We start from the raw sequence: 24,236 nt of genomic DNA on the forward strand, positions 1-24,236 counted from the left end.
CTAAAAATGTCTTTTTTTTTTTTTTTTTTTAGCTTTCTCAAAGCAAAGCACAATTGTCATTAGATTTGTAAATAAATACGTAATAGTATTTTTGATTTTGTATTCTTCGAGGGTCTTCCGCATTGTCACGCCTGTTAACTGTAAGGTCGTCAGAAACATGCACTTCCGTGTTTTGGTCACGTGATGCAGGCAAGTGTCCGTATTTGATGTCGTAATAGCCACGTGACACAAACACGGAAGTGACATGGCGCGCAACAAAAGGACATCGCTCGAAGCGTCTTTGTCCGATTAGTGCGCCCAAACTGTCATTATTTGCCTTAAACAAGCGGTACTGATAGGTGTTTTCACACATTCAACATGGCTGTGGCGTCTTTTCGAGCTGCTGTGCTGTTCTTTCTAGTGGTTACATCGGTTCTCGTCGCCGTCCTCATCCAAACCGAGGGTAAGTCCCAACAGCGCCACCAGCTGGTCACTTCTCCCCTAATTATCACCATTACCCGGCTTGTGTAACCCCGCAGCCATGCTGCCTCGACTGGCGGTGACCTCCGTTGGTGTGTTCTCGCTGGTGGGCATGGCGCTGGTTTGGAAGGACCTCCGGTCTAAAGTGAGGGGGCATGGCCGGACGTCGAGCAGCCTGCTCGGCCAATACGTGGCCATGAAGGCGGTGGGCTGGCTGGGCAGGCGACAGAGGGCCAAGCTGGAGGGCGACACGGTGGACGTGAGAAAGGTCCAGGAGGATACTCTGATTGGACGTCTAAGGAAAAACCAGCAGACGACTTACGGGAAACAGTTTGATTTCAGTTCAATAAAAGGTGAGTGTAAACACAAAGCCTGTTTGACACCACATTTAACCTCTGGGCTTCTGTGATGGAGCTTGCCATTGAATTATCTCAGGGCATTCAATCGATCACAACTGGGCTGTTTGGTTTGTTTTAGAAGACTTCATCATTATCATTTATTTTTATTCCTTTCATGAAAATGCTCCACAAACCACGTTAAACCCAAATTCCGATCTAACAAAGGTCTTAACTCATTCTCCTTCTATGCCACATCAAAATGGAATGCACTCCCAACAAGTGTAAAAGAAAGTGCATCTCTATCCTCCTTTAAAACCGCACTAAAAGATCACCTCCAGGCAACTTCAACCCTAGACTGACACCCTCCCCCCACCACATCCCACCTCCCCGGATTGTTAATAATCAAATGTATATACCGTATTTTTCGGACTATAAGTTGCAGTTTTTTTCATAGTTTGGCCGGGGGTGCGACTTATACTCAGGAGCGACTTATGTGTGAAATTATTAACACATTACCGTAAAATATCAAATAATATTATTTAGCTCATTCACGTAAGAGACTAGACGTATAAGATTTCATGGGATTTAGCGATTAGGAGTGACAGATTGTTTGGTAAACGTATAGCATGTTCTATATGTTATAGTTATTTGAATGACTCTTACCATAATATGTTACGTTAACATACCAGGCACGTTCTCAGTTGGTTATTTATGCCTCATATAACGTACACTTATTCAGCTTGTTGTTCACTATTCTTTATTTATTTTAAATTGCCTTTCAAATGTCTATTCTTGGTGTTGGGTTTTATCAAATACATTTCCCCAAAAAATGCGACTTATACTCCAGTGCAACTTATATATGTTTTTTTCCTTATTATGCATTTTCGGCAGGTGCGACTTATACTCCGGTGTGACTTATACTCCGAAAAATACGGTACTTCCAGTCAACAAAAGAGCCACATCTGGCTCGAGAGCCATAGGTTCCCTACCCTTGTCCTAGTTACTATGGTAATCTAAGTCACAGCAGCTCAGACGAGGCACCAAGCTGTGTGGGTGGGGAGCGTTTCCACAGAGTGTTTCCATAGCGGCCAGCCTGAAATGCCGGTGTCGGACAGATGCAGAAGCAGATTTTTTACAGCAAAGTTCTAAAGCTTAGTGATATATCAGATTGTAGGTAGTTTGTTTTTTTTACCCTTTGCATTCATATTTTGCTGTGTTTGTTGCATTTTCGTTGCGTTTCGCTTGATTGTAAAATATGTCGATCGAGAGGGGCGTTACGTTCATATGTGGTCAATATTCAGTGTTTCATCGTTCATACTTAATATTGTAAATCCCACATTTTTTATTTTCATGTACATTCTGGGTGTCTCATTCAGTAAAAAAAAAACGTAAAATTCCATTCTGTTTTTTAAGGCGATCTGTCATAACGTTTTTAGCATTCAATCAGACTATATTGTGAGGTTTTGTATTAGTGTTCCTAAAAATCAGGGGCCGTACTTATCAATCTTCTTAGAGTGCCATTTTACACTTAAGTCCTGAGAATTTGCAAAATTTAGTCCTACTCTCAAACTTAAGAATAAAAGCTTTTTATCAACGTTCTTAAGTCTAAGAATCACTCCTACTCTCCACGATATTTAAGAGACCTTCAGAGGTGTCTTAAGTGGTTAGGAGTTGCCAGCAGGGGATGGCACTGAGGCGAGAGAGACGTGCGCGAACGTTCAGGGAACGGAACAATGTTTTGTTTTTTTTTGATGACGAGCAGCTGATCAAACGGTATCGTTTAGACAGAGCGGATATTATTTTTGTCACAGATTTAATACTTTTCGATTCCTTGTTGATTTCTGCATGTGTCTGCAGTGGGCTAGTATATATAGAGCCACCCACACCAGTTTCAAATTAGTTGCCTAATTAATGAATTGGAAAGAAAATGTTATGACAGTAGCGTATGTGTGTGGCCGTGAGGTGAGTGACGTCAGTGAGTGTGTGGGCGATAGAAGAGAGGGAGCGGTAGCGTGAGTGCCGGCGGGGACTACGGTAGTTTGTTTTGTATTATTTTGTAGTTTATTGTCAAAATATACACTCCCATTGTCCACTTAAATATTTCCAAGATATTTCTTTATTCTTAGACAACGGATTCCCTTCCGTGATTGGTCATTTCTATGGACACAGAAATGACATCACCTAAAATTGCGTTTACGGCACATAGTAATGTCGTAATTCAGCTCTGAGTGTGACACTTAAGATTCAGTCCTACACTTCGCTGAAAGTGTGAGTAAGACGCTTGATAACTAACTTTTAAGTGCAGCTTTCAGCGAAGAATTTATTTACTCTTAAGTCAACTCTTAGCAGACTTCTTAGGAGTAATTCTAAGAAGCTTGATAAGTACGGCCCCTGATATACTGGCCAAGAGACACATTTGTTCCTCTAAATTTGGCCCCCCGAGTCAAAATAATTGCCCAGGCCTGCTTTAAAGGAAACTGCACTTATTTTAATGTTGTTTTTCAGTCACAATCCTTATGTAAGCCAACAACACGTGTTGTTCATGCATTCTAACTCATAAATAAAAAGAGTCATTTAAAGTTGCCATTCCCCTTTAAGCAGCGGGAAATTTGTTGCATATGTGTGTGTGTTGCCTTTGCCATTGTCTTTCTGAAAAACACACCAAATTTCTCACACAGTGCAATGTGCTTTACAAAACATCCAATGTAACGTTTGGGTGTTTTGCAAAATGTTGTACACAACTTTTAGAGAACTGGGGCCGTATTTATCAAGCGTCTTAGAGTGCCATTTTATACTTAAGTCCTGCGAAATTTAGTCCTACTCTCAAACTTAAGAATAAAAGCTATTTATCAACTTTCTTAAGTCTAAGAATCACTCCTACTCCCCACAATATTTAAGAGACCTTCAGAGGTGTCCTAAGTGGTTAGGAGTTGCCAGCGGGGGATGGCACTGAGGCGAGAGAGACGTGCGCGAACGTTCAGGGAGCGGAAGGAGGTCCTGGCTTTGTTTGATGACGAGCAGCTGATCAAACGGTATCGTTTAGACAAAGCGGGTATTATTTTTGTCACAGATTTAATAAGGGGCGTCATCTCATCAGCAACATCATGCAGCACAGCTTTCACAGCAGAACTAAAGGTCATCACAATGCTTCGATCTGAATTGTAAAAGAAAAAGGAAAGAAAAGGAAACATTTATTTTTGATTCATTGCCAATATTGTTTGTTTGTTTTGTATTATTTTGTAGTTTATTGTCAAAATATACACTCCCATTGTCCACTTAAATATTTATAAGATATTTATTTATTCTTAGACAAGGGATTCCCTTCCGTGATTGGTCATTTCTATGGACACAGAAATGACGTCACCTAAAATTCTGTTTACGGCACATAGTAATGTTGTACTTCAGCTCTGAGTGTGACACTTAAGATTCAGTCCTACACTTTGCTGAAAGTGTGAGTAAGACGCTTGATAACTAACTTTTAAGTGCAGCTTTCAGCGAAGAATTTCTTTACTCATAAGTCAACTCTTAGCAGACTTCTTAGGAGTAATTCTAAGAAGCTTGATAAATACGGCCCCTGACCATCACATCACATGTCTGTATAAATTGAGCAATGGTGGTTAAAAAAAAAAAGGGTTTTCAGGGAAAGTGTAGAACTTAGCAACTAGTTGAGCATCAAATGATTTTTACAATGTTTTCCCTTCCAATACAATACCAACATTGATCCGATACGATATTTTCACAAATCTTACATACTTAATTTGCCCCATTGGTGACGTCAGCTGATTATCCATATATGGTAGAGATTTACCCAAAGTGCTTTGCACGAGTCTTCCATTGTAGTCTCTGCTGTAATCACTAGGTTTTCTCTATCCTTTTGTGGTGGGGTAGACTGACTCGTACATGCACATGCATCCTCCGCTGTTGCCATTTCTAATACAAAATAGCGTATAGTTCTAACTTATTCTGTCAGTGAACCCGCTTAGGCCTGGGCCGATATTCCATAAGTCAATTAACCGACGATAAATAAAAATAAAGTCGGTAAGTTTTCCAGCGTCAATAAATCGGCATGTGCATGCTGCAAGAGCATTCAGGTTTTCGTCGCTTTTAGCGGCAAAGTGCGTTCGTACCATAGCAAAATGAAAAGAAGGGGGTGAATTATCTTGTCCTAATAAAGTGTTTTTGACTCTTGGCTGCTGCTCACTGCTCCCCTCACCTCCCAGGGGGTGATCAAGGGTGATGGGTCAAATGCAGAGAATAATTTCGCCACACCTAGTGTTTGTGTGACAATCATTAGTACTTTAACTTTAACTTTTAGGTGTAAAATTTTGCTAACAGACAAAGTATGTTTTACTGTTATTTGTTTGTTTTATTTAACTTGGAGATTTATACGTTTTCGTTCCAATTACAATGTTAAAATACATGATGAATACAGGTTTATTGCATTTGAAAGGATATACATGCATAAATATTATCATTACAACAAGGGTTAATTTTGTCTAATAAAATTAATGGCAATAATATCATTTATCGGCAATGATCTGTAGGTCAATATATCACCAAGGAAAATTTATTATCGACCCAGGCCTACTCACTTGCAATGGAAGCACTAAAAAGCACAACACAGATGGCAGGGAGAAGACACTGTCGGAGTGGGGCCACTTAAGACAAAACGGCACATCTCGAAGAGACAGTCATAAAGAAGGTTAAACGGTCTGTAAAACACAATCCAAGCAAAATGTTTTGCAAAAGAACCACTGTCGCATGTTATGAAGACCACAATGAGTGTTTTAAATGTTTAAAAAAAATCATAATGTGATCCCTTTTAGGGGACTGACAAGCACATGTCTGTAAAATTTGGGCAAGATTGGTTAAAAAAAAATGGCTGCCATCAACTAAAGTGTGGGACTTGGCAACAAATCTTCCGTAGCTAATTGAGCCTCTAATGGTAATTACAACTTATTGCTTCCAATACGATGCGGCTATTGATCCAATAGGATATCAGCACAAATCTTACATACTTTTATTATTTTTGTCGTCTGGAATATTGAAAAAGACTTGATTAAATGAAATGACTTGACAGAAAACAATGGTAGGTATGAAAAACGTTAATCTATATATTATTCACGGTCGAGGTAGAGTGGTAATTGTTCTTTCTTTTGCCACACCTAGTGGACACAGTAATTCATTAAGTTAAGCTCATGACACAGTAAATTGAATGATGCGGACACAATTGTTACTGGGTACTTTCTAATACGCTTCTGCTTTGCAGACTTTGTGTCTGTAAGTAAGATGCAACTATAATTATTTGATACTTGTTTATATTGACATATGTGGTGTTTTTAGACTGAAATATTGTTCATTTCAGGACACCTGTTTTGTATTTGATACTGTGTGCTTATCTGTTGTGTAGCTGCTAGATCCTAGTATTCTACCGTGCTTACTTTTGTAAATGACTTAACTAAAATATAAGAAAAGACCAACCTTGTGTGTCTGTTGGAGGGCATTTTAACAGAATGCTCAGCCAGTGTTAATATCGCTGATGAGTTCATTATAAACACAGTACAACAAGTTTTACACCTTTTAACACGCATTCAGAGGTAGATAAAGCTGCTTGATGCTGCCTATTCATAATTCTTCTAAAAGCAGCTTAAATACATCTGGTGAAATTTATTTAAAAAATAACCTACATCAGGAGGTTGCCTACAGCCACAGCTGTTTAGGCCAATTTTTGAGCTGCTTTTTCAGGCCTCGCACCCGACAGGCGACTTGTCAAGTAAATTGAATCGATGCATTAAGTGGAGCATTTATGCGTATTTTCAGACAGCGCCACCTTTCGGGCGCGCCACCCCATCACAACGTACGAGCACTATCGTGAGCTCATAGGTCGTGTGGCGGTGGGGGAGGAGAAGGTGATCACTGCTGAGAAGGTCCTAATCCTGGCTATGACTTCTGGGACCTCTGGGCCCAGCGCCATGCTGCTCAGCACCAGGGACACCAACGCAGAGTTCTTCCTGCAGGTATGCAAACGCAAACTCTTCAATGCATGTCGAAACAGTCCAAAAAGGTCAAGATTGTTTTTCTAGGGCGTGGCTGTGTGTCTCGACGCCATGCGCCAAGCGTTCCCAGCAACAGACAGCCTTCAGCGCACCACAAAGTTCTTCTACACGCCAACGTTTCGCCAGTCCGAGGCCGGCATTCCTATCGGGCCCAATTCCTCCACACCAGCCTCCTCTCGCCACATGCTCAACCTCTACACCACGCCGGCGCCCGCCTTCCAGGTGCCACATTCACAATGGAAGCCATTCTCTTCTTTTCTGTGACATTGTGACTCCATCTCTCCTTTCAGGTTCCTAGCGAGAAGGACACGCTCTACCTCCATCTCCTCTTTGCACTCAAAGACCCAAGTGTGGGGACACTGGAGTCCAACTTTGCCTCCACTGTCTTCTACGCCTTCAGCGCTTTGCAGGTTTGTGCCGTGATGCGCATCAAGTCCAAAAGTAGACTAAACATTAGGCACATTTCTCCCTCAGGAGCGCTGGCAGGAACTGGTAGAAGACATAGAGCGAGGGAAGGTGAGCGCTGCTCTCAATCTGGAGCCTGATGTTAGACTCAAGCTTGAAGCTCTCATGAAGCCGGACCCCAAGAGAGCCTCTGAGCTGCGGGCACACTTCGAGGCAGGCTTTCAGGGAATCGCCAAGCGTCTTTGGCCTGACCTCCACCTGGTTCTTGCTGTTGACTCGGGCTCCAATCAGATTTACGGGGAGATGTTGAGGGCAAATTACTGCCTAGGAATCCCTTTCTACTCGCCTTTCTACGCCGCTACTGAAGGTAAACAGGTCTTATAATTGCATCGTGGAAATTAATTTACACTTACAGTAGTGTGCACACGAGTTTAAAGACATGTCAAACACAAAATAAAGCATTCAAACTATTGGTTGCGAAGAAAAAGTATTATGCAAAGATAAAGTATTAGGGATGCACTTTAAATACGAGAGGACAAATAATAGTCCTAATATTAAAAAAATTAAGTAATTTTTCTGTCAGTGTGTATGTGAATTAAGTTTATTTTTTAAAAGTATATGTACATTACAATGGGGATTTTTTTCTCGAAAAAAGTTATATGAAATGTAAATGCTAATATGGTAATTAAGTTAATCTCTTAAATTATGTAATGTAAACATTTTTCTACAAAAAAAGTAATTACCGGTACATACATTTAAATTTGTATTTTTTTTCCCGTTTTTTGTATTGAATTGAGTTAAAACGTTTAAATAAATTATTTTGAGAAATAGTTTTAATGTGAGACAAAATATAAGATATGTATTTTTATTTTAAATATTCCAAGAATTAAGTTGTATTTTTTTCAGGAAAAACAATTATTTCATGAATACAATTTTTGATATCATTAAATATTAGTTAAATAATATTCATGTTTTAAATATATATATATTTTTTACCATAAAATAAAACTTAATATAAATTTTATGGTTATCACTTGTACAATTGTGTTGTTTTTACTGTAATATTATTTATTTATTTATTTTCACAACATTATGGCATCTTTCTTTGACATATCACATTGTTTTCAATGATAAAATAAAGACATATTATGAAGTAAAATTCTATATGTTTTTATTTGTTACCGCTTGGAAAATTGTACTTTTCTACTGTAATATTATATTTATTTTTACAATAATATGGTATTTTTCTTTGTAGTTATTTGGACTCTATTCACATAGGTTTTTTTTAAGCATAACATAAAGGCTTAATATAAAGTTTTTTTGTTTTTTTTACGCTGTAATAACTTTATTTTCACAATGTTATGTCATTTTTCTTCATAGTTGTTGGACCTAATTCACTTTTTTATGGTCCCCTTAAAAATCCTTTGTATCAATCATTACATCATGTTTTAACGTAAATGTTAAAAGTGGAGCCTGGGCCTCTGCAGGCTTGATCGGGGTGAACCTGTGGCCCGAGGACCCGAGGCGGCGCTACCTGCTGTGCCCTCGCTCCATGTTCTGCGAGTTCCTGCCAGAGAGCAGCTTGGAGGAGGAGTCGCCCCCTACCCTACTGATGGAGGAGGTAAAGGAGGGGCACAACTATGAGCTGGTCATCACCAACGCAGCCGGCCTCTTCAGGTGGGCTCACTGGGACTATTCTGCTGCCTTCAGTGACATTTTGCCATGAAAAACATTTGTTTTGTTGCAGATATCGTATTGGAGACATTGTGAAAGTGGCTGGATTCCACAACAGATGTCCGATTGTTGAGTTTCAATACAGGTAAACATCTTCATTAGGTGCAGAAGCTGATGCTATCCAAAAGGAGAACTGCCTGTACAAAGATAAATAGGTAGACAAACACAATGTATCCCCGCCTGGCATTTACTGCCTTTTTTAATGTATGAAAGCACAATTACAGTGAGGAATTTAGTAGATACCTCTTTTATTCAACATATTTACATTTACATATATATATAACATATATCATACATTTGTTAAATCTTATGGAGTTACGGGTGTTGTACTATATTATAAGTTCAGTTATTTACAATCTCTGCCTTTTGCAAAGTTAAAGTAAGTTAAAGTACCACTGATAGTCACACACACACACACACACACACACACACACACACACACACACACACACACACACTAGGTGTGGTGAAATTACCCTCTGGGTTTTACCCATCCCCTTGTTCCACCCCTTGGGAGGTGAGGGGAGCAGTGAGCAGCAGCGGTGGCCGCGCTCGGGAATCATTTTGGTGATTTAACCCCCAATTTCAACCCTTGATGCTGAGTGCCAAGCAGGGAGGTAATTACAAAAATAATTTTGATGGATACTGTGAGAAGAAAAGTATTATTGAAACAGTATGTAGTTCTTTGTTGTGTTTTTTTTAATATTTTGTTGAGCTTATTTCTAAATATATTTTTTGGGACAATACCACCCTTTTTTTTAAATTATTTTTCATTAATTAAAAAATATTTTGTCTAAATAATATTTAGTAATTATATATGCAAATTTAATATATATTAATTAAACACAATATTTAGTGTTAACTGGGTGAAATGTGTGGGGTTTTTTAGGGGGGCATTACAGTAAGTGCATTGATGAAAGTGCAATTGACCCAATCCTCCACTAGGTAGTGCTCCTGTACTCTATTGGTGCTTTCATCCGCTTGTGTATTGGAATGTATGAGGAGATGTCATGGGGGATTCATTGTGGTTGTCCATGACAAAGTGTTATCCATGCATATTAATTAGATTGTGCAGGTGTGCCTAATGTTGTGTCAAAGTGGGGATGACAAAACAAGTGTCCTTCTAGGCGTGGTCAGATGTTGAACGTTCGTGGGGAGAAAGTGTCCGAGGCGTTGTTCCTTAACGCTTTAAAGAAAGCTGTCACTCAGTGGCCCGGCGCTCAGCTGGTCGATTACTGCTGTGCAGAGAGCGGCATTCTGGGTAATAAAAAAAAGATAGACATTAGTAATCAGTTTCCTGTGGTACTAAATGATTGCATTTTGTAGGAGACTCCACTGGGGGCAGTGACCCGCACTACCAAGTCTTCATCGAGCTGAAAGGTGTAAGGAACCTCACAGAAGAGCAACGCTACAAGGTTTTTTGTTGCTTTTTTATCCAGAAAGTTCATATTTCAAGCACCGGCTCCAAAACACAAGTCAATACACTTTAGGGTTGTAATAGTATGAAAATGTTACGGTATTCACAGAATTAAGGCCACTGTACAATATTTTTGAGGTATATGTCCAAAAAAAAGACTTAAAAATGGCATAGTTTGTCAAATGAAATGGCAGGAATGTTTAGGATAAACAAATTGAACACACATAATGCTCAAATATTTTAATTATACTACAAACATGTATTATAAGTGAAAATAATTGTGCAGGAACATCCACTGTTTCAAGCAAATATTGAAAAAACTTACAGTTGAATGACTTTAAAGTGACCCGTGATCTCGTGTAAAACAGTAATGTTCACGTTAGTGTCTTTCAACTTTACATTTCTGAGAAGCAGTGTCCTCCAAAGTGAACACTTTTTAATCATCCATCCATCCATTTTCTACCGCTTATTCCCTTCGGGGTCGCGAGGGGCGCTGGAGCCTATCTCAGCTGCATCCGGGCGGAAGGCGGGGTACACCCTGGACAAGTTGCCACCTCATCGCAGGGCCAACACAGATAGACAGACAGTCTAGAATAATCTGTTTCTCTGAAAAGTTAACTAACAATTTAACTTTTAATAATGTAAATACCTCACAACCTGATGTTTGACTTCGCTGGCTTCAAATGTATTTTCTGGGTGATGATTTATGAGGTGGTGACTTGTCCAGGGTGTACGCTGCCTTCCGCCCGAGTTCAACTAGATAGGCTCCAACCCCCCTGTGACCTCGAAGGATACAAGCAGTGGAAAATGGATGGATGGATTAAGGATTTATCTAGAAGTTTTTCAATTTTGTTAGGATTTCCCGCCATGTACAGTTTTTTTTGGTGATTTCCCTCCATGCGATGTGACTGGCTGGCTGTGTCTCCTTGGAAACGCTCGAGACCAAAGAGGTGCGCTTTGCTTTGCAGAATGCAGACTTTCTTACCTCTGCAAAAGCGATTATGTTTGGGTTTGCTTGCAACATAACTCAAAATGTTATGGACAGATTTTAAAGAAATTGCTCTCATTTACTACGAACACACTTCACTTCCTGCTTATGACATTCCAAGCCCCCACCTTGCCGGTCCCGCGCTGCGCAGAGGAGTCTGGGAGATGTAATTTATTTTTAAACTCTGCCAACACTATAGCGCCAGAAAAAAACGACACACCAAGTTTTTGTTCGATACCGTTCGTTACGTGTCACGGCATTGTTGTGAAGACTTTGAAACATAAATACTGCGGTATCTACAATAGACAGAACTTTTTTAATTTTAATTTTATTGGTTAATGTTTTGTTAATAACTACATTAAAATAAACTACACATGTATATCCGTTTTTGAAACAATGTTGGTTAATATACTATCAGTTTTTTTTACTCTGACATCACCCTGGTGTCAAAGTGCGTAAATGAAGTGACAAACTGTGTCAACAAGCTTTATCACTCGGGAGAAACATCGAAGTTCAAACTGAATGAGGACAGCAGGTAATTTGGTTTGGTCCCTTGGGAAATGCTTATGTTACAAGGAGAAGTTTATTGTTTCGTAATGTGGATTCAATTTAAAATGTCATTTTTCTTTTAAGATTGACATTTAATCATTGTTGTTCCAGCACGTTGTGGAATGAAGTTCAAAATTCGATGTTTCGTCATTTTGGAATAAGTAAAAATTAGAGATGTCCGATATATTGGCCGATAAATGCTTTAAAATGTAATATCGGAAATTATTGGTTTCAATAACTAAAATTTATGACTTTTTATAAGGCTGCTGTACGGAGAGGTAGGGAGAAGTACAGAGCGCCGATAAACCTTAAAGGCAATGCCTTTGCGTGCCGGCCGAGTCACATAATATCTACGGCTTTTCACACACACAAGTAAATGCAACGCATACTTGGTCAACAGCCATACAGGTCACACTGAGGGTGGCCGTATGAACAACTTTAACACTGTTACAAATATGCGCCACACTGTGAACCCACACCAAACAAGAATGACAATTTCGGGAGAACATCCTCACCGTAACACAACATAAACACAACAAAACAAATACCCAGAACCCCTTGCAGCACTAACTCTTCCAGGACGCTACAATATACACCCCCCGCTACCCCCAGAAACCCCGCCCACCTCAACCTCCTCATGCTCTCTCAGGGAGAGCATGTCCCAAATTCCAAGCTGCTGTTTTGAGGCATGTTAAAAAAAAAAAAGCACTTTGTGACTTCAATAATAAATATGGCAGTGCCATGTTGGCATTTTTTTCCATAACTTGAGTTGATTTATTTTGGAAAACCTTGTTACATTGTTTAATGCATCAAGCGGGGCATCACAACAAAATTAGGCATAATAATGTGTTAATTCCGCGACTGTATGTATCGGTATCGGTTGATATCGGAATCGGTAATTAAGAGTTGGACAATATCGGGATATCGGCAAAAAAGCCATTATCGGACATCTCTAGTAAAAATGTTGCCATTTTGGAAAGTTAAAGTGCAAAACGTATCGTTCTGTCAAATTGTGGATTTCAGTTTAAAATTTGTTGTTCCATCATTTTGAATGAAAGTTTAAAATTTGTTGTTCCGTCACATCGTGGATTAAAATTCAAAGTTTGTTGTTCCCTCACATTGGGGTCAAAAGTTCAAAGTTTGTTGTTCTGTCATATTGGAATAGAGTAGTAAAAAGTTAATTGTTCCGTCATAGTGGGTTTAAGTTAAACGTAACAATCCAAAACTTTCTACAATGTCACCGAAGACATTGGCTTTTGGCATCCGGTGACTTGTGTAAGTAATACTTGAATACAAATAGGAGATTGCAGCATAAATAGACCAGAAAAAGATGCTGCACCTGTTACTTTTGGACATTAAACCTTGCTAATATGAACTTCTCTCTGGTGTTAGTATTCATTTGTATGTAATATTTTGCTTCATACAATTAGCTTACTGTGAGCTCTGATGCAAACATCTCTCACTTCCATCACAGGTAATGACAGAATCAAGCTTGTCTGTCATCTTTAAAAGTTTAGACACCATTCATTTCAATGTTTTTTGTTGTTGTTGTTCCTTCCGTCTAGTTGGACGTGTGCCTCCAACAGGCCTCGGCAGTGTACAGGTCCTATCGCATGAAAGGCAGCATCGGACCAATGCGGGTGCAGCTGGTGGCCCACGGTGCGTTCAGTGAACTCTGTAAGCAGATGATGAGCTTTTCCAACACCTCTCCCAACACCTTCAAAATGCACCGGGTGCTGCGGCGGAAGGAATATGCCGACTTCCTCTTGGGGAAAACGGTCTCTTGAACACTTGCAGGCGCACTGCCTGCGTGCATGATGGGATTATCCACCATGCACAGCAGTAAAAGGTGATTTCATTGCTAGTGCCTTCAACTCAACACTTACTATTACTTTGTTCCACCAGCATCCATTGGATTGTTTCATGTTGCGTTTGGAACATTTTAACAATATTTTTTTGTGAATTAGCCAATTAATTTGATACAAATGTATGATAGGTGGAACAACTGTGGGATACGGTATCGGTCATCTTCAACATTTATACATATTTATTCTGTACAGTTCATTATATTATTACATTTTCATTAAAATTAATCATAACTATTTCTAATTTAACGTGTCAGTACGTTATTTGACTTTCAGGTTTTACTCTTATGAAACGCAGAGTCCAAAGTCCGGCCTTGGTATCAATTGCGGTTGTTTTTTTAATTAGTTTGTTGTAGGTATTTTTAAATGATATTTGTGTAAATATCAAAACTATATTTTCTCTCAGTCCCAGCACCATCCAAAAAGTAGTTCAATAATTGTATCTGTTGTTTTGTATTTTAAATGTACACATACAGTAAAACTAGCTTAGATTTGTCATTAAATATGCCCAATGTATATTTTTACACTGCTAATAACATTGTGGTAAAGCAAATTACCAAAACATTTTTAAAAAACTTTACACATTTTTTAAAATGACATTCAAAAAAAAATTTCAGTTTCAGGGTCTCCAACTTTCATCACAATTAAAGCTTTGACAAAATGAAGAAGAAGAAAGGTGAGCTATTTAAGTTGTATTTCTATAACTGGCAAATGTCTTATCATATTTTATGTACAAATCAGATCTCTCTATATGTTAATTTGTCATTTAAACATAGAACGAAGTTCATGCGAATATTGTTTGACCCTTTGGTGGGCTACTCAAAGTCTGCAAGCGCCAAAAATGATCTGTTCCTCAGCTGTAGCCTGTGTGGGCAGCAGTGGTACTTAATTGTAATACACATTTTCACCACCAATGGTAGTGACAATCTCAAACAAACAAAAGAAGTCTGGAGCTAAAGTTCTAGAGAAGTTTGTTTAACGCAACAACTATGACTAAAGTGGTGAAGCTGCATTTTCATTTCCATTTAAATTTTATTGACAGTTTATTTAAGAAACATATACATTATTTATTTTTTTCATCATTTTTTATGAAGTACCGGTACTTTTCTAATCTCTAGTCAGCCTGACCTAAGCCTAAGGTTTATATGTTAAATAATCATAGTCTTTATAATCAACACATGGTTTCATATCATGTGTTGTAAACTTTAAGTCGGTGAGATGTAATTATTGAATATGATTGAAGGCCTACTGAAATGAATTTTTTTTATTTAAACGGGGATAGCAGATCCATTCTATGTGTTATACTTCATCATTTCGCGATATTGCCATATTTTTGCTGAAAGGATTTAGTAGAGAACATCGACGATAAAGTTGCAACTTTTGGTCGCTGATAAAAAAAAGCCTTGACTGTACCGGAAGTAGCGTGACGTCAAAGGTTGAAAGGCTCCTCACATTTCCCCATTGTTTTCAATGCAGCGATAGCGATTCGGACCGAGAAAGCGACGATTACCCCATTAATTTGAGCGAGGATGAAAGATTCATGGATGGGGAACGTTAGAGTGAAGGACTAGAGTGCAGTGCAGGACATATCTTTTTTTGCTCTGACCGTAACTTAGGTACAAGCTGGCTCATTGGATTCCACACTCTCCTTTTTCTATTGTGGATCACGGATTTGTATTTTAAACCACCTCGGATACTATATCCTCTTGAAAATGAGAGTCGAGAACGCGAAATGGACATTCACAGTGACTTTTATCTCCACGACAATACATCGGCGAAACACTAGTTACGGAGCTAACGTGATAGCATCGTGCTTAACTGCATATAGAAACAAAAGAAATAAACCCCTGACTGGAAGGATAGACAGAAAATCAACAATACTATTAAACCATGGACCTGTAAATACACGGTTAATGCTTTCCAGCTTGGCGAAGCTTAACAATGCTGTAGCTAACGACGCCATTGAAGCTAACTTAGCAACCGGACCTCACAGAGCTATGCTAAAAACATTAGCTATCCACCTACGCCAGCCAGCCCTCATCTGCTCATCAACACCCGTGCTCACCTGCGTTCCAGCGATCGACGGTGCGACGAAGGACTTCACCCGATCACAGATGCGGTCGGCGGCCCGGAGACGTAGGAAGTCAAGGTGAGTTCGGCGGCTAGCGCGTCTGCTATCCATCTCAAAGTCCTCCTGGTTGTGTTGCTGTAGTCCGCCGCTAATACACCGATCCCACCTACAGCTTTCTTCTTTGCAGTCTTCATTGTTCATTAAACAAATTGCAAAAGATTCACCAACACAGATGTCCAGAATACTGTGGAATTTTGAGATGAAAACAGAGCTTTTTGTATTGTGATACAATGTGTCCGCATACTTCCGTTTCAACCATTGACGTCACGCGCATACGTCATCATACATAGACGTTTTCAACCGGAAGTTTAGCGGGAAATTTAAAATGTCACTTTATAAGTTAACCCGGCCGTATTGGCATGTGTTGCAATGTTAAGATTTCATCGTTGATGTATAAACTCAGACTGCGTGGTCGGTAGTAGTGGCTTTCAGTAGGCCTTTAAAATCAAGAGTAAAATGACTAATTCAGTGTTAATATTTGAGTGGGCCTTGGGGCCCTCTGTAGTGGAAAAGTTGGGCCCTAAGGTCAAAAAGTTTAAGAACTATGATTTGTTTAATGTGTAATTTGAAATAAGATAAGCTAAAACGTTTCACCTTATTTTTCCCCCTTGATGTTGCAATGTTAATACCCTGAATTTCACATTTGTAGCAATACAATCATAAAGTTTCAGAAAATACAGGAGATTTTTAAACAGTGTCAGTGGTAGGAAAAGGTATTCATGTATTTATAACTGGCCTTACATTGTCTCAATATTTGTGCAAACTGTGTACTACTTTTAGCAGCTTTAAACACAATGACGGTATGTAATAGTGTACTACTGTAACAGGAGGCTTAAATTCCTAAAAAATCCTAAAATTTGCTGCTGTTGCACTTTTTTACTATTGGTGTGATTTGTTGTACAGCTTGCTTCTTCTCTCTTGCAGGTCTCCCTGTTTGCAAGTGGGCTAGTATTTTTAGCAGCAGAGTCCTATTTCTGCAGAGATTCGACATTGCCGCCGCACACTCGCTTGCATTTTTCTGAGAGAGCTAGAAGGCCAACGTTTGTCTTTTTTTTCTCCCCTCGATCAATGTAATCATTCCGTGTTTTTTCACAGATTTTTCCGTCCGGTTTAAGATGAGGAGAAGGCGTGTGTCGTCCCCTCGTGCTTGAAGGATTTAAACACTCACAGCTTGTGTGCACATCTGCTGCTGCAGCCACGAGTCAATTCAGTGCAAAGCAAGAGCCCAGATTTGACAATGACGGAGGTCCTGATTTGTCAATGGCAATGTGGCGGGGAATGAGGACATCTTTAATTGAGAAGAAGAGCGTGTGGAGTGAATGATGGTGGCCTCACAGCATCAAGTATGTCGTTTCCAGTCCATCATACACTCAAACATCTCACATCCATTCATAGAATATGCACGGCATGCCTCCGTTTAGTCATACAGAAAGATTAAATGAAGCACAGGGCATCTTTTTGACCATTAAACACATAAATCAGGGCTTTTCAAAGTGTGGCACAGTAAATACAGCTGGGGCCTCCTACTCCACGAAAAACTTTCTAGAGCAGATTTTATGACGTTTTCTGCTCACCCTTCGGTGTAAGAATACAAAAAAATAGTGAGATAATTCAAGTTTTGGAGGGAAAACAAGGTATTTGTTTTCGTAAGCTGATGAACCTCCTCTGAAGTCTTTTAGCGCTGCCTCAAACTTTGAACTATTTTTTTCGTAGATCCAGCTTTTGTCTGACCTTTTGAAATGAACAAAAATTGAGGTACCAGAATAATCATCAGAAAAAGCCTGTGGCACAACTCTTTCTTTATTAAAGGACCCATAACGTCAAGATGACCCAAATTTCACTAACAAGTTCTCTTTATGTCTTTTCAATAACAATTAGTTTTTGAATAATAGGTAGATAACCAACTGTAAAACTGGAACTCCTTTCCATCGCTAGACTTTATGTCGCCCCCTCTTGGTGTGACGTCATCTACAGAACTGGAGCCCATTTCCGTCCGTAGACAGCGTGTATACAGCTGTGTAAAACTATTAGTTTGATCGCTCAATTGTTTTTGTTGTCGCCCTGGTCCATTATTACTTCAAAACTGATTTGGTTAACATTATGTGCAAAAAAACATGAGGAAAACATCGTTTGAAGAGAACTCAAGCTAGAATACTAGCGGCTTACTGTCATTTTCTCTAGTTTTTGAGCGCCGGGTCTGCTCTTCTTTCGGTTTTTCCTCAGGTTTGGACTCAGTCTTCCTCCCCTCGATGGTGCTGATTTTTCGGGATCACATTTGGCTTGAGTCTTTGACATTTTTTCCCATCTAAACTCAGACAAAAACCCGTCTTCGAAGTCCAAATCATTAAAACGACTCTGCAAATTCCACTCCTTTTCATGGTCTGTCCTGTTTTGACAGGAGTGGTCCATACTTTCGTCATTATGCCATCATTTTAAAATGCATGCAGGCTGACCCCTTCTTTAGTTGTATTGCTACAACCTGCAACAATGCATCTGGCAGCTATATTTGATGGTTCCTTCAAATTGTGCATGAAAACATCACGATTTGAGATGTAGATGCTACCAAAACACATACAACACAATAGGAAATTGCCTCCAGTTTTATGTAGGTGACATCAGCGCCCGCCCATAATTTGGAGCTAAATATGGGTGTTTTGATTGATTGAGACTTTTATTGAGACTTTTATTAGTAGGTTGCACAGTGAAGTACATATTCCGTACAATTGACCAGGGGCGTCACTAGCTTTTAAGGACAGGGGGGGCTTAGCCCCCAGGAGATGCACAGGATGCGAGCGAACGTAGCGCACAAGCACAAAACTTCACAAACGGCTAACAAAGACTTAGAAATTAATCATTGTTATTATTATTATTTCAGTCGGTTTATTTTCAGTCTGTGTTCAGTACAACAACAAACATGGGTTTGCACAGTGACATTTTGTTTACAGCATCAACAAGAAACAATTACTTGCATGATCCTTCAAGATACACTGAAACACAATGAAAGTCATGGCATTAGCCTCTATGTTATTCATTCACAACATAGAGGCTAATGCCACCACTTTAGCTCACAATACAATAATTGTTTGTTCCCAAATATTTTGAAGTTGCACAGATTGAATTTTGGGCACATATGTGACTAAAATGGTTGTAAATTCAAGCCCTGGAAATATTACTTAATTACTTGAATTAAAGTAATATCTGGATCGGGATAATTTGGCTTGTATATAATATATTTATATATTATGGCAAGCCGTTAAGGAAATTAAATATATATGGAAGTCTGAATAGAAATGAGAAACGTTTATATATACTGTAAATAAGAAAGACTTAGAGTCCGTCTGCTGATCTGAAAAAGAGCCAAAGCTGTCAAAGAGCTGAGGGACCATCTTCAAAGTGCAACGCTGAAACAAATAAGGCAAACAATAAAATGTAACTTCCAGGGCTGGAGACTAACGTAGTCCCGTTGTTCCGGGGACGGTAAAAAAAAATACACGGGACGAAATTAAATGCTCCCCGAGACGATGGCTTTTAACCATTTTTTTTTCTTTTTCTTTTTATGTATTTATTCATTTTACATTTTATATTAAATGTCTTGGTTTTTCCACCCTCTGAAAATCCTATGAAATGTTTAACAAGCCATCATATAATAATCACAACAGCTATTAATGTAACAATACAATAAAACAAATATATTTAATGATGTTTTTTTCATTATTTTAACAATAGGCTAATGTATATTACTTTATATAGATTCTACAAGAAACACAAAACTTAAAAACTAAATTATTTACAATTGCAGACACAAGGTTCTTGTTCTGCAGTGCTGTGTGCTAATGTGCTTCGTACACCTGCAGGACCGCAAGCAAGGTCGCAGAGAAAATGCGGACTGGATTTTGAGTGATGTGGGCATTTTCTATATTAACAAGTCCAAGGACTGCAAGCAAGGTCGCAGAGAAAATGCGGACTGGATTTTGAGTGATGTGGGCATTTTCTATATGAACAAGTGGAATGGATTGGATACCGACGCACTAAAGGGGCTCTCTACCTTACACAATGTAGTGAGGGGAAATTGAGTGAATAATGACAGGTTATTTGATTATTTATTTAAACTCATATTCGGGCCACTTTATAATGAATATGTCAAATATGCATGTATTTGTAAAAAATAAAATAAAAAAATTATTATTATTTTATTTTTTTTAACACAAAATTATTTAGGGGGGCTTAAGAACATTTTAGGGGGGCTTGAACCCCCTAAAATAGGCCTAACAACGCCAATGCAATTGACCACTAAATGGTAACACCCGAATAAGTTTTTCAACTTGTTTAAGTCGGGGTCCACTTAAATTGATTCATGATACAGATATATACTATCATATATACTATCATCATAATACAGTCATCACACAAGATAATCACATTGAATTATTTACATTATTTACAATCAGGGGTGGGGAGGGAGGGGGGGTAGGATATGGACAGCAAGTAGTGGACATAGAGAGAGAGAGAGAGAGAGAGAGAGAGAGAGAGAGAGAGAGAGAGAGAGAGAGAGAGAGAGAGAGATATCAGAAGGCATAAGAAAAAGTATCTGCATTTGATTGTTTACATTTGATTATTAGCAATCCGGGGAGGGTGTTAGTTTAGGGTTGTAGCTGCCTGGAGGTGAACTTTTATTGCGGTTTTGAAGGAGGATAGAGATGCCCTTTCTTTTATACCTGTTGGGAGCGCATTCCACATTGATGTGGCATAGAAAGAGAATGAGTTAAGACCTTTGTTAGTTCGGAATCTGGGTTTAACGTGGTTAGTGGAGCTCCCCCTGGTGTTGTGGTTATGTTATGTTCCAAAATGTTCTGCACGCTCGTCAAAAAACAAGCCCTAAAATGGGGGAAATTTCACCTGTAGACATAATTTTTAGGTCCAGAACTATGAAATAAGTGCCACTGTGGTCAGCGTTACACCGGAATTCCACTGGCGTCACCAGGAAACGTTCTGATGCGCGTCGTTGCGGCTCCACTGTGGAGCGAAGTAGCGTAGACTTTTACAAGTAACATTGTGATAAGGAGAGTTGTAATAAAGCGAACAACAAACCGTGTGTTCTGTATTTCCAGAGTAGCAGAAGCAAGTAAACTCGAACCCGCCCATTCGAGATAACTAACAGCCGCTGAATGGCAACACCGCAGAACGCCTCCATCTCTGCCGTTCATCAATAGGTGAGGGCGGACCTACGTCACTTCCGCCTACCAATCCCCTAGCAACCGGGAATTCGTTGAAAACAAACCAGCTCACAGCGAACACAGCATTGACAGAAAAAGCATTTAACGAGCGTTGTGGCTTGGAAGTCGGAGTTAAATCCTTCATTTACGCATTTTTACTTATTCGCATATCGTGTGAAAAAACGAAAATGTATTATTTGCGTCAGACTCGTCTCAGTGAACTTTAAAGCTTCTCAGGCTTAGCTTAGCTTGCTAGTTAGCTTAGCCTGCGCGCTACTAAGAAAGAGACGCGGAAGTTATCAATCAATCAATCAATGTTTATTTATATAGCCCTAAATCACAAGTGTCTCAAAGGGCTGCAACAAGATCAAGTGTTAGTGTATAAAATATTGAGAGATTTGAGGGCTACATGTATTGTTTAAGTACAACAAAGGAGAGTTTAAACAGAGAAGGGGGAGGTGGCAAAATAACCTAATAAGGAAAGTAATACCAAGATTACGGGTAAATAATACTGGAATGTCCGGCAAAAAACCCCAAAAGAAAGCAGACTGACCCCTAGTAGCCTGGTCCTTGTAAGTTGTAGCCTTATGAAGGCGCAGTACAGCAGGCGAATAATGTACAAAATATATGTCTTTGTATTGAAAAGTCTTGCAGACAGCATTTTGCAACTGTCTTGAAAAGTTGATTAAATGGCAACATGAAAATTATAGGGTTTATTGGTTTTTAAAAACCCAACTGTTAAGTGCAAATTTAAACGAAACCGGTTTTCGAAAATAGCTAGCTAGGCTATAGACTATATAGTATATACCGCATGTTATTTTTGTACAACAACAACTTCAGCTGTCGAACGTTATAAGGTACAAATTCAACAAGTACAACGTTAGCACGGACGGTATAGCCAAGTTGTGGTTAAGAAGGTGGATTTTTGTTCCTTATATTTACCAGAAACGAATTGATCCGAACACACGACCCGGGACTTTGGGGGACTCCAGTGAGAACCGTCCTCGTTTTCCCAGTGTAAAGCTGCGAGCCATTTGTCTCGTCTCTGTGGGCTTTTATCACGCTTTGGCAGAACAAAATACAACCTTTGTTTTCCCTGTTTCCAGTTGTGGTTAGCACAACCAAAAACAACACAGTTTTTCGGCATTTTGGAGGCAGAATGACGGGTTTAACCAGCGTAGGTCGACAGGTTAAAGAGTAATGGCAACGGTTTGTTTTCAACGCCGGTCCGGTTGCTATGGCTCGAAGAACCCGTACGTAGCTCAGTTGCCCGGATGTCGGCCCTCACCTATACCCACAAACGGGCATCAGTGACTGACTTGACTTGACTCGTGGTGGAAAAAGACGACTGTTTTGCCTTGCAGAACCACCACTTTATTTTTCTATTTGTAGCAAGCCACAACACAATGGTAACAACATCTCTGGCAAGCGTTGTACACACACAGACACACACATCTCATTCAACTCCCGCTAACCACCCCCCTGCTTCCCTGGCCCCTGTATCAGCTGGAATTTGACACAGGACCCCAAATAGTTCTCCAGGATATGCCTGTAATATGATTATTTGATTTTAGACCATTACAGAATCATCCATTTGTCTCGACAAGGTGACACTACGCCCGAAAACCTTTGACAAGTTGACTTCCGGTACGTTTCAAAGTGTACATTTTGATCAGCACTATTTTGTATGTAAACCGGCCAATGTATTTTGTGTTTGTGCATGACTTCCTGTCCAAAACAAGCAGATTTGAGCAAAATTGATCCTGCAAAAATAGAAGCTCCTCCATATATTCAGCGCACATTGATTAGAATGGAAACAGAAAGAGTCCACCGCCGTTGGGGTTATGTGGGCAATCAGTTTTGGTTAAATAATTTTTGCAAGAGGTCAATAAAAAGTTAGTTTACGGCCCCCAAGCTCAACTTTGGAGACGCCTGCTTTATTTATGTTTTGCCCCAGTCTCCTCCATGTAATATTCATCTTCCGTGAGCCTCATTCACTGTGCCAGGTGCTGCTCTTTGTGTCCTATCAGACTGAAGAGCAGATAGCCGGCATGTTTAATGGATCAGCGACAAGCTGAGATGGATGGAGTACAAGAGGTAAGGACAATGGGCGGCCATTCATACAGTATGTGGGGAGAAAAAAAAAAAGCTGGGAAGAGCGGCCGGCCCACGCTTGAATGGAATCCGAGAGCAGCTCGTCTTGTACTTTCGCTGGGTTTCTTTTTCCACCCTTTTCACCTCACGGCCAATTATCTTATGAAGCGTGTTCATTGGCAGCCAAGTAATCTGCTCTCGCGAGCCATCCCCTAATTAATTACCACATTAATACTTCATTATTCATCTAATATTGCAAGCTCACCTCTCTATACCTGCACTTTTAAGGAGATTAAACAAAGACACACAGACAGGATACTCACGCCACCAGGATTTGTGGGTTGCTATTTTGACACAATTGCATGAAGAGAGCTTTATTATGGTATTTATTTTAGTTTATTCATCTTGAGGACATTTGCTTTTTAAAGTAAATATATCATTTAATTTTTTTTACTCAATGCATAATCCTTTTTAAATCTAAAGAAAAAAGAATTAATTACATTTCAGATTTTATATGGTGTGTATTTTGTCTTCTAATATTTAGTATATTTGATATAGTTTTATTACCACAAGATAAAAATACGTATTCCCGAAAAATATTACATTTCATGTGTTGTTACTTTTTAAATACACTACCGTTCAAAAGTTTGGGGTCACCCAAACAATTTTGTGGAATAGCCTTCATTTCTAAGAACAAGAATAGACTGTCGAGTTTCAGATGAAAGTTCTCTTTTTCTGGCCATTTTGAGCGTTTAATTGACCCCACAAATGTGATGCTCCATAAACTCAATCTGCTCAAAGGAAGGTCAGTTTTGTAGCTTCTGTAACGAGCTCAACTGTTTTCAGATGTGTGAACATGATTGCACAAGGGTTTTCTAATCATCAATTAGCCTTCTGAGCCAATGAGCAAACACATTGTACCACTAGAACACTGGAGTGATAGTTGCTGGAAATGGGCCTGTATACACCTATGTAGATATTGCACCA

At 39.3% G+C, this 24,236-nt stretch overlaps 2 protein-coding genes across 5 annotated transcripts in view; both read left to right on the forward strand.

Moving 5' to 3' along the window:
- Positions 1–11: 11 nt before the first annotated feature.
- ghdc (GH3 domain containing) lies at positions 12–14,059 on the forward strand. Its single transcript, XM_062055593.1, has 11 exons — positions 12–442; positions 519–812; positions 6,618–6,814; positions 6,881–7,075; positions 7,144–7,263; positions 7,328–7,625; positions 8,746–8,935; positions 9,006–9,077; positions 10,120–10,253; positions 10,319–10,407; positions 13,512–14,059. Exons 1-11 carry the CDS (start codon positions 358–360, stop codon positions 13,731–13,733), a joined length of 1,896 nt encoding a protein of 631 aa, XP_061911577.1. The 5' UTR covers positions 12–357; the 3' UTR covers positions 13,734–14,059.
- Positions 14,060–14,451: 392 nt separating this feature from the next.
- The window catches only part of kcnh4b (potassium voltage-gated channel, subfamily H (eag-related), member 4b), a 92,167-nt gene continuing 82,382 nt past the window's right edge, over positions 14,452–24,236 (forward strand). Inside the window, exons 1-3 of one of the 4 annotated variants that reach the window (XM_062055582.1) lie at positions 14,452–14,487; positions 17,038–17,285; positions 23,186–23,252. The gene's annotated coding sequence lies outside the window, so the exon portion shown is untranslated. Of the gene's footprint in view, positions 14,488–17,037; positions 17,286–22,784; positions 22,803–22,856; positions 23,253–24,236 lie in introns of those variants that run through there. The other 3 variants (XM_062055580.1, XM_062055585.1, XM_062055581.1) reach the window with 3 other exon arrangements.

This window comes from Entelurus aequoreus, linkage group LG08, assembly GCF_033978785.1.
Source record: "Entelurus aequoreus isolate RoL-2023_Sb linkage group LG08, RoL_Eaeq_v1.1, whole genome shotgun sequence".
NCBI lineage: Eukaryota > Metazoa > Chordata > Actinopteri > Syngnathiformes > Syngnathidae > Entelurus > Entelurus aequoreus.